At 41.8% G+C, this 13,529-nt stretch overlaps 1 protein-coding gene across 1 annotated transcript; it reads right to left on the bottom strand.

The window, feature by feature from the left end:
• Positions 1–923: 923 nt before the first annotated feature.
• Positions 924–5,932, bottom strand: LOC138195016 (opsin-5-like). Its single transcript, XM_069144081.1, has 6 exons — positions 5,794–5,932; positions 5,003–5,208; positions 2,956–3,055; positions 1,889–1,993; positions 1,578–1,801; positions 924–1,433 (listed from the first exon to the last, which is right to left on the bottom strand). Exons 1-6 carry the CDS (start codon positions 5,930–5,932, stop codon positions 954–956), a joined length of 1,254 nt encoding a protein of 417 aa, XP_069000182.1. The 3' UTR covers positions 924–953.
• Between the last annotated feature and the right edge of the window lie 7,597 nt (positions 5,933–13,529).

Raw genomic sequence — 13,529 nt, 5'->3', positions numbered from 1 at the left:
ACAGATTCCCATGTGAACCTCCTTCACTCTAACAGGGAGAGGAGGTTGGTTTATGCAGACTGGCACACACAAGCTGTGTATGGATGGTTCTTCTGAAGCCGCCTGTCATTTTGACTCAGAGGTCTTTAAAGGCTCTTGCAAAAGAGATCATTGTGCGTGCCATTACGCTCTTTGCAAAAAACACCTCAGGACCTTTTTTTCAAATTAAACCTTCATGGATCAAGTAGATAATTGCCCGTTGATGTTGCTAGAAAAAAAAAGAGATCAGATGCTGTTTCAGGGTTACCCATTTCTCTATCATCAGCGTCTGACAGCCTGTCAACAGAGAAAAGGACTGGAGCTTTCTGTAAAAACTGAGCCCCGATGCTTCCTTTTGTAGAAACCTTTGCTCTAACCAGCTTTTAGTTGACTGACACAATGATGTTTAAGTGAATAGAGATGTAAAAGGACCCATTTGTACAGGCAGATAGTGTCTCCTGTACTTGACAGAGTAGTCTCCAGGATATATATCCTATATCCTGGGAGATCTGATGGCATGAGTGCCCTCTGGGGCTGGAGGGGAAATGGCAGAATACTGCGATATCACATACCTCAGCTGAGTTAAGGATAGTTCAGTGTTTCCAGATGTTATCGTGCATCTCTTGTCTCGCTACTTTACTGACTGCACGTGTCATCAACTGTTTACATTTTGAGAAGATTGTGGCAAACCAGTTCTGCAATGCTCCACAGTGTACTGCATGTTGACAGTTTGGATTGTGAATGATTGTTCAAGATTATTGGAGCTGGAAATAAAAACTCCTTTCAGCAAGTGTGAAATCCTACCTGGGTTTCAAAAGATAATTTATTAACATTGGTTACACATACAGCTTATTAACACGGGTAAGACCAAATTTTTTTTAAAATACTTTCAATCTCCCCTTTTTTCAAGTATTCAAGTGGATGGGAAACAGTCTTCAGAGTCTGTCGCACCAATACTCTGATGTTTCAATGTGCGAGGGCACATTAATGCGTAAGACCCCCTGAGTGTCAGACGGAGGAGTCTGAGGAGGACAGTTGACCCCTGAGTCGCTGTCAGGATTGTCAGAGTTGTAAGGGTTCAGCTCTCCTGCTGTGTACTTCACCTCCAGCTTCTGGACAGGAAGTGATGTAGGCGGGGGCAGGGCCTCAGCCTTGGGTTTGATGTTTTTAAAGTGTTGCAGACGCACCACCTCCCTGTGCTCGCGTGTGCACGGCAGCAGAACGGAGATGTCCTTGCGGAATTTGGAGCTCATGCCGAAGTAGATGAGCGGGTTGTAGAAGCTGGCAGATTTGGCAAAGAGACGGGTGATGATGCTCGTTGTGCTTGGCACATGGAAGCCCCAGGCTGACCACATAGACACCACTGCATATGGTGACCAGGCCAGGATGAAAGCAGTGCAGATAACAATGGAAATCTAGAAAAGGGACATGAGGAAACAATTGTCAGGACTGGAGTAACATGAGAGGAGCTTTATAATGGTGAGGGCACTTTTAAGTAGAGCTTTAACAATGAAGTCTTTCCAATGTAGGCCTGAGAGCTTATTTTCCTTTTGCCCTACCCTTGTAACATCTCTCTCCACCTTCCTTTGGTGGGCAGTGAGGAAACCACCAGCTGACATGGCATTGGTGCTTTTCACTGTGTTGATAATGGAGATGTAGGAGAAGAGCATGATCATCACCGGGATGAAAAAGCAGAAGATGAGGATGGAGATGATGTAGGACTTGTGAATGGTGGAGTAATTGGCTTTGGACCAGTCCACCTCACAGGTGCCATAACCTCGATCTGGGAAACATGAGAAACATGTTGTGGCTGTGTTTATACTGGATAAAAAAAAAAAAAAATCTTGTTAGGTAAGTGTATTAAACAGACCTGTGTAGCTGCCCCAGCCAAGCAGTGGAGCAACAGACCAAAACATTGCTCCGGTCCAAATGCAGATTAGTGATACAGCAATTGTGTTGATGCTGATGCAGTAAGCTGCAAAGACACACAGCAAGCAAAATAAACATGAGTACAGTGTAATATTCCCAAGTGACAGAGCTCGCTGTGGGATTGTTTGCAGTTCAAAAAGGGTAAATGTTAGGTTTTTGGCAAACACAGGGCAGAAAAAGTGAGAGGCTCTAAAAGATGCAGAATGCTTGACCTGCTATGAATGTTAAAATTGTGACATTTGTTGAACAATGAGGTCTTTTCTTACATCGACAGCCTTTGCAAACATCTGCGACTGAAAAGGACCTCTGTTGACAAAGTCCATGTAGTTTTGTATTCAGTACGACAGCTCTAGGTCTATGCAGTGATTACATTTTCCATGCTATACTGTGTGTGCAGAAGAGTTTTCAAGGATTGCCAGTACACAATGTCTTTGTTGCTATGGGTTACTAGTTGCTTACCTACCCATTTTAATGGCTTAACTGTCCTTTAATTTGCACCTAAAACTACATTGCATACATCTGTATTAGTAGCAGGTTCCAGCAGTTGCAGCTGCACTCTAGCCCATAATGCAGTTGATGTGTCCCACGTTCACCACTAATGTCCATAGTTTAAACCACCCATGTAAAACACCCTCACACAGGTTTATATGGTTTGTGTCTTATAAACAACCACAAGCACGGTAAAGGCTCTTCTCCCACACTGACAACAGAGGCAGTTGCTCAACCTAATTTCCATATAATTAAGACATTCTTTAGCATCATTACACCCAAAAATAGAAAATGTCACCTCAAATTAAGTTAATGACATGTTGGAGAAATGTAAATGCAATTGCTGGAGACAAGTGGTAGTTCTTTCCACAGCTGAAGTCAGTAATAAGGTTTCATTAGCACTAAAAAAACACACTTTCCTGTCAGATAAGAGCTGCTGGAATGTGAGAAAGGCAGAAAGGCTGCTCTGAAGCTTTTCTTTATGTTTCCTCACTCGAATTCAGGGAGCTTAGATCTGACCTTTGTTCGGGTGGCATCCCTTGATGTATCTGGTGATGCTGATGACGGTCAAGGTGTTGATGCTTGCGAGGCCGAAGAGCAACGTGAAGAAGCCGTCTACCTGGAAGGAGACAGAGAGAGGTGATTGATGACATCACGTCTTCGAAATATCTTTGAGTGGTCACTGAGGCCTCAGGGAACAAAGTCTTTGCCTTTCTAATTGTTCCAGACCTGTGTCTGTTCAGTTAGCAATGCTTTGCACTTTATCAGATGGAGACAGTGCAGCTGGAGAGCTCTTCCTGCCTTTTGGCCAGTTATGTTCCAGAGCACTTCTGATGTGTGCTGCAGGCTTTAAAACTTGCAGGATCAGCAATACGAAATGAAAATGAAAACCGCAGCTGTTGGTAGACTTCACCTTGACATATTGATGAAAAGATGAATGACTCCCTAAAACGGTAGCTCGTTAATCTCTTGTAGCAGTTAGTTAGATCTTCTTTTAAGCACAGCTCTTCTTAAAAAGAATTATGCTACTATGGTTTAGTCTGGCTCCAACCGTGCGACACCCAACTCCCTGCTGTGGCATTTCCAGGTGACATGGATAAGTTAAGGTCTCTCATCGGGGACTTCCTTAATCTTCCTTAGCCTTAATCCTATTAGTGTCACTCAACACGCTTTTTCACCCTCACGTTTGGCAGAATTATTGTTTACTATGTAGACTAATGGATTATTTTTATTTGGCACTAGTCTATTACACAATTTCTGCTTTTATAAGAAGTTAGAACCAGGTGCATTAGGATGGTTGCTACTAATAACTGTGATTTGATTCTCCAGCTCACCAAGCAGTTAATGTTTTACCTCTAACTCTCTTTTGGCACAAAAGAAAAGATGTGAATTTTGGGTCATATAAGTACCAAAACGTATTTTATACATCTTGAACACTGCTTTCTCATTTCTTTCTCTGTATTTCCCTTTGTAATTTGAAAGGGTCCCATAAGGCTCTATCATATTGAGTCATGTCCTTTCCCATTAGGTGCAAAACATGGGGATCTGGCCCAGCTTGCAACCGCTCATGTCTCGTCATGCTCCACACAGTAATCTGCTAATGCTTCTCACATGCCAGCCTCCTTCACCTTTCTCTTCCTTCCCTCCTCTATTTCTGTCACTTCTTACTTACTTCCCTTGTTTACCTCTGACTGTCTTGCAACCCATCTCTCCCGGGGGAAGGTGAAATGAGAAGGGCATACTTCTATTTTAATATTTCTCCCTCACCGGAGAATGAATGTCAGAGGGATGAGATCATCTCGGTGGCTGCACTGAACCTTTCAAGCAGCAGAGCTTGATTTACAGTATCTCTTTCACTCAGATCTGGAGGTCTACACCTCTGAGACTTAAAATATTCTGGTTACACCAGCTTGTTTTTGCGTGATTCCTCAGAGAGTTCCCTCGTTGCAGCACAGATATCACGATTTCTACCACAGCTTGCCATGAGCAAGAAAAATACCCTGGATGAATTCCAAGCCAAAGTATGAAAACTATTTCATTTCAGGCTGGGGCAGTGAGAGGAGAAAAACATAGAAATGTGCACCAAACTCATCTTTTAATTTAAATTACTTGTCATAATTCAGAAAAATGTGAGCGCAGACTATGCAACAATATAAACCTTGCAGCTCTTATATGTTCACTGTTTGGTTGTTGACAGGTGCCACGCTGCTGGAGGAGTTTTTCCCCATTTAAAGGCCTCTACAATGGTAATCTTATTACAGATTTACCTCCAGCCACATGGCTACTTGCATAATCCCTTGCACATACACACACACTCACATACATACTCACTTTACTGTAAGACTTCCACAGATTCTTTTAATGTGCTTCATTAATTGGGATTGGCTAAAGAGAGCAGATGCTTGGCAACTCTGCACAGTCATTGCTCTGATGCCATTTTAAACCAAAATTCCTGTAGTTTGACAAACTATTAATGCTTCAAATTATACCACAATTTAAGATTTGGATAGGATATGTAGAATACTATTCTTAAGTAAATCAAGTATGGTTTCGGTGGAGCTTTTACCTGGCAGGTCCAAATCCAGGTGATCAAATACCCATCGTCCTTGAAGATATTGAATATTTCTAGAATTCCTCTGGAGTAACCAAATACTGAGATGCTGGCATCAGAGATGGCAAGATTTAAAGTGAGGAAATCTGTTGGTTGAAGTGAGGCCCGCTGCTTGTACAGGACAAACATCACTAAACTGTTTCCAAACCAGGACAGCCATCCTGCAGCAAGAGAAAAATACAGTATATTCTGTGAATATTTAGAAAATCATATATTTTTAAATATAGTACAGTACAGTATACTATAGTATAGTACAGTGTAGACCATACTGTACTGCACAGTATAGTACAATATGGCATAATTTAGCATAGCATAGCTTAGTATAGTATAGTATAGTATTGTAAAGTACAGTACAGTATAATATAGCATAGACTATACTATACTGTACTATAGTGTATTGTATTGTATCGTATACTGTTGTGTTGTGTGCTACAGCAGAGTACTATAGCATAGTGTAGGATATTAGCTGAATCATTCTGTAGTGGTAGTAGTGTGTAGTGCAGTAGAGCAAAACAGAGAATTAGATGTTAGAGTAGTGAAGGTAAGAGTAGAGGTAAGTACAGCAGAGTATAGTAGATTGTTACATGCTGCATCATAATATTGTTTTAAATTCCTTCAGAGTTGAATCATTACTCCAAAGCTTTATGATTAAATTTCAACTACAACGCATGCAGAAAGTTTACAAAATGAAATGCTGGACTTCATTTAAAATGTTATTATATTCCAGTGTAGGATGGTTGACTTACCCAACACTAACAGGTAGACTCCAATGATGGTCTCTCCTTGTTCAGACAGCGGAAGGTCTGTGTGCAGAGTGCTGAGATTATTATTCCTCCATGGAATATTCACCACCTTCACAGGAAAAGCCTTCAGCGTTATTTCCATTGCCTGACTTTCGACAACCAGGCATGAAGTCTGTCTGACCTCTACAATGTGTCTACTCTCCTCTACTTTCAGTAAGACACTGCAGAAGGAATGACCGGTCACTTCACTCTAAATCCAGCTTAGACACAGTTACTAATACCTCATCACTGTCCACATAGCAGCTGTAATCCTATCTATTTCTTAACAACTAAGAAGATAGATATTTTGGGTTAAAATCCCAACAGGGAAATGTCCGGTCAGCTAGTTCACAGATGGTGGTAGTATTGGAGAGGTTTCATTAAGCTTAAATCATTTGAAGACTCGTCTCACACAACGACTTATAGCCCTCAGAAGAGTCCAAACCTTCAACAATGCTGATAAAAATTACAAATTGCATCTTCTGCATTTGCTTTTTATTGTTAATCTTTTTTTTTTCTGACACGGTTTTTCAAAAAGATTTGATGCGAAAGCTGCTCAGCAATTGGATGCTGGACTTTTTCCATCTCGACATCAACATAACTAAAGGATTAAAGAATGTCCAACTCTAAGTCAAATCTAATTGTAACATTATGAGTAGACAAAAAATAGCATTCATTCACTCTTAAGTGCATAATCCATCATTTGTGTCAGATGAGATTTCAAAATTCACTTTAGCTTAACAGCTAATTGAGTTTCTGAAATAGTTTTAATAGATACAGTAACATGACGCTATCTCCAGCCTGTTAGCTGACAGCGCTGGTGAACAAGTTGTACTGTACATGGTCTGGTAACAATTTACATCATCAAAAAATCCCTTTGAATGTTTAGTGTAACCGGTGTATGAATGACTGTGAACCCCCTTCACCTCCTCTCCAGAGACATGTTCTAGTTTCACTAATCACTTCCATTTAGAAAAGGTCAGGGAGGTGATGTCTTCAGTGCTGCCACCGTGACTGCACTCAGCCTAAATGTAGAGCACATTTATCTAAATGTACACTGAGACCACAGGTATGATTATGTTAGTGTGAGCTAATGTGTGCTCTGACAAATTCATTGTGCTCTGATGTCAATGTGAGAGCATCTGGCACTTCAAGAGTGTGTGCAGCCCTTTCACATGACTCAGTGTTACGTCAGGGAGAGGCCATTTATTAGACAGAGTTTGGGGGGTTTCACAAACAGGACATGCTCCAATGTTATTGATTAAAGTCCTTTTGTTCTGTGTAAATTTACAATTAAGCCACATCTCCCCTCCTCCACCCTTCTCCTCTTCACATTGAGCTTCTCTGTGGCAACACTCCTACTGAAGGAGTAACCTGAACCTCACCCCCCCTCCTCAGTCTGTGTTTAGATCACAGTGTGCACCTTGTTTCCCTCTTCTGGCTGCCACAGAGCAGCTCTGCTGGCCCTCAGGATGTGGAGGGAAGGGCTGCTGCTGCCAGATGCCTCGATGCTTCCGCGTCTTCCTCATCAAACCCTTTCTTTCAGCCTCTGAAAGCCAGTCAGGAGGGTGAGAGAGAGGTAGAGACGGAGCCAATGGGAAAATGAACCTCTGACCCCAACTGTCACCCGTCCAGCCACAAACACTGAACCCAGTCTTCGCGCATGCTGCCTTCACCAAGAGACGCCGCAAGACACAGTTCCAGCTCTGCAGCGAGCCCTGTGTGTGTGGCCCTCAGCGACACAGAAGTTTTCTGCTGCCTCTGTGGTATGAGTCTCCTGGTTAAAGTGGATAATGTGATAATGGCTGCGGGAGGCATCGTACAGCAACCTCACGGCACAACAAAGCCAATCATAAAGCCAGACGCTAAGGTGCAAGTCTTTGTTTGTAATAAGGAGTTATGTCATTATTGTTAATGTAAGTTTCATGAATGATCTCTGTCATCCTCTTACAGTGAAAGTGATCGGATTAGACTATCTGGCAGCGTGCGAGCAGTGCATGCCACGCAGTGAATGTAGAGGACATCTGCTACTGAGATTAAGCTGCCGCTAACAGGTCAAAGGCCAAGGGAGACCATGCGTTCAGCAGGTGCACCGGACAACAAAACATCTGTGACTGTCAACAGCCGACATGAGACAAGTGTGAAGGCAGGATTTTGCAGTCAGTCCATACTTGTGCAGACATCTGTGCTCTGTTTGGGCAAAAATGCACACTAACGCAATTTTACATTCGAGGTTCACTTAGATAAGCACAAAGCAGTGACACGTACTGTACACTATACAATGCTGAAGTGTGAGATCATTACAGGAAGACATCAAGATTAGCTTAACTCCCGCCTGTGTGCTTTGGCACGTGTGTGTGTGTGAGTGTAGAGCTTGGCGATCACAGCGCAGCCACAGTGGGCCACTGTATCATTAGGCTTATGATGATTACTCTCGCTCTCGCTCTGTCTCCAGCAAAGCCCGGGATGTGAGGTTGAAAGCTCACAATTTTTTTCCAAATGGAAAATCACAGACACAGATACTATTATGAAGGTGTGTGTCAAAGGCTGCGAGCTGTCTGAGCGCAACAAAGCCTCTCTTCACAGGGGACATACACCAGGTCAAGAGACCAATACAGGATCTGCTCAAAAAAAGGTCGACACACTTTCTCTCTAACTGCCACTAAACGGGAGACACAGGGACCGCTTGTATGAAGGGTCCACACAGTATGGAGATAAATGGCTTGCCTGTCATTTTTTGGGTCAGTCTGGGCATGATATTGGGTAGGTAGGGGCTTCACAGCGACACATTTTTCTATACTTCCTTGTAGTTTGCAGCTATTTAAAGACACAATGTTTTAGCCAAGAGTTCTTACAAAAGTTTGTTTAAGGAGGTTTGTCGAACATCATGTATAAGTTGCCACTGAAATGACTGATTGAGCTGTGACAATATTTCTAAACACAAGCAAATCAAATCAGCTGTACATGGATGCACAAGATGATCAGACATTAAAAAAAAAAAATTGCTTATTTCAGAAGCAAAGCAACTAACTTGGAGGAGCAACCAGCTGGCTTACAGATGAAGTTGGGATAGGTCCAATAACAAAATCATATAAAGCGGGACTGCCTGCCCACAACACGTTCACACCTACTTTTTTAAAGGGTTTCAATCTCAAAGGATGAGTTAACAGAGGTGACGACTACATTGTTAATCACCAGAGGATTACTTTTTATGCCACTATATAAGCCTAAAGATACATTAAAGCGACATACATGGTGCCATACATAAGGGGCCACAGGAAAAGTCCTGCGAATTGATGCGTTCACGCTGATATAATCTGGATGAGATACAGATATTACACTTCGTATGTGAGGTAAGACAGATTCATGGTAGAGCTCTCATGAGGCAGATCACAGTTCATGCAGTGACTTTACCACAGGCACAAAGAGCAGACTGTTTTTCCTTTTCCCTCTTACACCAAAAACACTTCCAGGGTTCAACAAGGCAAATCTGCTGCAGCAAAGCTGGCTGCTTTAAAATATAATTACTTAAAAATAAAGTGCATTTTATGACAGTGCTAATTCTGCTGTCCAATTAGACTTTATGAAATTGCACACAGGAAAAGAGCACTTTATATTAATGGTTTTATCTGCAGCTTTTAAATTCAGGAGAAAAGGAGTGCACTGTTGTCTGAAGTATTATTTTAGATAATACCTTATAATAAAACCCCATAGGAAAAGACTAGAATGGTTCAGTATGCATTTAAAAGTAAGTGAACGCAGGCTCTGTGTTGAGACCAATGAGCGATGTGGATTGGTTTTGTGGCTCAAGGTCTTTGGCTCTGAACCACATGCAAACATTTATTTGGGCACTGTGTCCAGTTTACAGTTTTTCCTCCTGAGTCTGTTTGTTTAAGCAGGTAACTTATGTAAGCACGTCTCATTTAGAGTCGCATGCTCGACTTGCCGAAGAGGTCTGAACATCAGTTTTGACACGAGGGGATATTTTGCCAAAATATGGATGTGGAGAATGTAAATCCACAAATAAAACTTTACATCCTGTTGGGATGTGGACACAGTCAGACACAGAGAACATGTCTCTTTCTTGAAGTGGAGTTTAAGTGCACACTCGTTTTAAGAGATTTGCAAGGATCATTAATTGATACCCTTTTCTGCCTCAGCAACTGTTTGATGGCTGACAGACTATGGCTTCTGCTTCTACTGAAACTTACCCGATAGCTGGCAGCCCTGTAGCAGAGCGATAAGAGACTGGATAGTTCTGTGGAAGTCTCTTCAGGCTGTCTGGGGATTGAGGAGATTAGTGACCTTGGTCCTCTGAGGAGCTCCAGCTGCAGATCTGACCGGACATCTTTAGGGAATCCACCCTGTCCCCCAACCTGATGTGTTGTAACACCTCTGTGGATGGTGTAAGGAGTAAACAAACTGTCACTCAGGATCAAAGTCACATCATCAAACAAGCATTTCAAATCACCTTAAAAAAGCGTGACCCTGTTAGCAACATAGATCTTCCTGGCTGTCCTAACTCCACATCAGGGTCGATGAGTTGACCCGTGAGTGACAGGAAGTGATTGGGCTACACCATTATCCTCTCCTTCAGCAAAAACTTGTCATCCCTGAAAATGACATTCTCACTATAACTGATGACCCATGACAAATGCCTGTTTGGACTTCATTAGGGAGGAACAAGACCGCTTTCACCCTGACCTGTTGACCACTTGGCCCCTAAAAGGCCCCATTTAAGGCTCTGCTTTTTAATTACTGAATCTCAGATATAGTTATAAATGCTCTAAAGATTTGAATGTTACAGGATTGAAAATGCACTTGACAAATGAAGCACCTTACTCGTGCTATTGGAAAGTCAATTCATGTATTTTTCACAATTAGGTTTTACAAAGGACTGGAGTATATTGCTGCATGTCTTAGATAGAAGACAGAACACACACTCAACTGATGGACAGCTGCAGGTAAGGAAAGGCAATATGCTTTTTTGCTTTCTTGTCCAGAGCTACAGCTTGCAGCCGGTTAGCTTAGCTTAGCCTAATGGTTGGAAACAGGGGAAATAGCATGCCTCTATCCAAGGATAATCACCAAGGCAACCAGAGGAGACTCCAGGAAGTACTGCTCTCTGCCAAGAAATAGCCATTGTGTTGCATCATGGAAAACCCAATAGATTTTGCAGTTTGTTTATTGATTACACATAGCTCCCCTAATCCCTGTGGAGAAATTAGGTCATTGCAGTGACAGGAAAAGATACTAAAAGAACAATGCAGCTCTCAAGCTACTAAATGCTCCATTATGTTTAGCAGCTACATGACAACTATGTCTGTCTGTTGTTTAGTGCCACCATGTACAAAACACCTTTCAAAAAGTTAGATTTTTGATGAGACAAATAGATTCAAGTATGCAGCACTAACTGTTCACGTCATAATTGTAATAATAATAATAATAATAATACAGTTTATACAGCATTAGATGAAATGTGTTTAAACATACGCACTGCATATGTTGGTATGTAAAGGTGTATTTCTACCTATTGCTCTTATGAAATCACTTTTTTCCTAAACAGTAGTGGATGTACTGGCACACAGTGATACAATGTGCAGAAATATGTAGAGTTCAGGTGCATCAAGACAGGTGTTAAATGTGAGTGATGGGCAGAGACGGATAGATGCATGGTATATGTAGGGAAACAAGTCCTTAAAAAGTATTTTCAGCTACTCTCTCTTCATCTCGCTTCCATATGGGAAGGTTGAACTTCTGGAGCCTGGTCTCACTCAAAACGAAGCGCTTTCCTGACCAATAGTCCTTGTAGTGACTCACTTAAGCGTTCGACGCCCAGCGGTAGAACACCTGGCCACATGTGAGACTCCACTTAAAATAACAGCCACATGTTAACAATGTGGGTGTTTGATAAAACAGCTGAGTCAATAGAGCAAGTGTCTCCCGCTGTTACAATTACATCTACTGTTTAACTGCTTTCTCATTATGATCTGTTTTGAAACCCACTTGCTAAAATACCTTCTCAAGAATCAGAAAAGTAATGTAAAAATTTTAGCACTCATAAATCAGTGATCAAAGGAGAGTAAGAAAGGATGCGATAAATTAATTCATCCTTTGAGGATCATGGTGTGTCCTATGAATAATGCCTCCTGGTATCATTTCTACCGTTATTAATCTGATCACGGTCAGCAACTTAATCTCTTCCTAGCAGCATGCTAGAAAGTAAAAATTGGATACAAATAGCTACAGGTTTCTCATTACACATTTTCTGTTTATGTAGCCATCCAGCTGTCATAGAGCAACAAGTTTATGTCTGCTTTGTGAATGAATACCCAATAATCCCTATCTTTTAGTTCACGTTTTGGTCTCTAACGACTCCTCAGGGATATAACTGGTTCTTTAGCTGTTTAACGCCCCATTATGTTTACCATCTATGTGATAATTATGTCTGTCTGCTGTCTGGTGCTTAGCAGTAGTTACATGAAAGCGGTGAGAGTGAATCAGAAAAATAAAGCTGTGCTCTGGACACACTGACCTGGAAGATGCTATAACACCAGATTCAGCAGATTCAGGTCATAATTCTCTGTCATTACATGCGACTCCTTTCACATCGTCACATTGATTTAAGCATTCAGTATATCCCTGTAATTGGAGGAAACAGACACATATGAGACTTGCATTCTTATTAATGCTTTGTCAAGGATTTTTAAACACAACTTATACTGTGGTAAAAAGCTCTATGGCTTTAAGGCCTGAATGGCTATGCAATACCATGCCAGTTATCAGTAGTACCACTGGGCACACTGCAGAGGTAAATTCACACCTTACGTTTACTTTAATTATACAGTGATTTACACAGGATGCTGCAATGGTGCACATTAAACTTTATAACCTCTGGTGCTGTGTTACCCTGTTATACATCAAAATCACGATCTCAAACATCTAATAATTACTGGGGTCATTTACTAGCGCTGGTTTTCTTCCTGTTCCATATGAAATAGTTTCTCAAGTGGCATCACTTTGAAAGAACTTCACAGATGCAGGTCACATAGTATGCGTGAGTACAGTTTTCTTTGTGATGTCACCAGTGTCGCAGCAAAAGTTGATGTAACAGTCCAGTCTGAGAGTGACCACATTCCTCCACCTCCTCCCAGCCAACCGCACCTATTGGTCCCATGCTGTGGATAAGGAGACTTCTGTTTTACAAGCCATGTGATAGAGGTCAAAGTCTGCTCCTGGGCCGAGTTCTCCGGGACAACAAGTTCAACAGCCAGTCCTGATACAACAAAGTGCAGAGCTCTTTTAACCAATGCAGCTAGAAATATAGAGTAAATATGTTTGCATGGAAAATTCTGGGATTTCCTAAAGGAATACTATTAAACACTTCAAGTTACCCCAGGGGGCCATAAGGTGAAGTGGTGTGACACAAAGTAAAGATCTACAAAATACCACGAAATGTGTGCCATGCTGTGAGACACTGCGAGCTGCTGTTGGACACAGGGAGATGAAAGAGCTCCAGCGCTCTTCCTGGGCATGTGGCCAAGACATTCTGCTTTAAAACATCCTGATGAAACTAAATCTCACCATAGGCTAATTTCACCAGGGCGTCTTTGAGTGATTTTGATGTCCTGCACAAATGGACACAAACATGTGATCAAATGCATAAGGACACAATATATTGCATGAATCGGGGTAAACAG

Source organism: Embiotoca jacksoni, unplaced genomic scaffold, assembly GCF_022577435.1.
Source record: "Embiotoca jacksoni isolate LCO1_2020_lvr unplaced genomic scaffold, fEmbJac1.0.p SCAF_12, whole genome shotgun sequence".
Lineage (NCBI taxonomy): Eukaryota > Metazoa > Chordata > Actinopteri > Embiotocidae > Embiotoca > Embiotoca jacksoni.
Note: the sequence above shows the minus strand (reverse complement) of the source record. Positions and strands in the feature narration are given on the sequence as shown.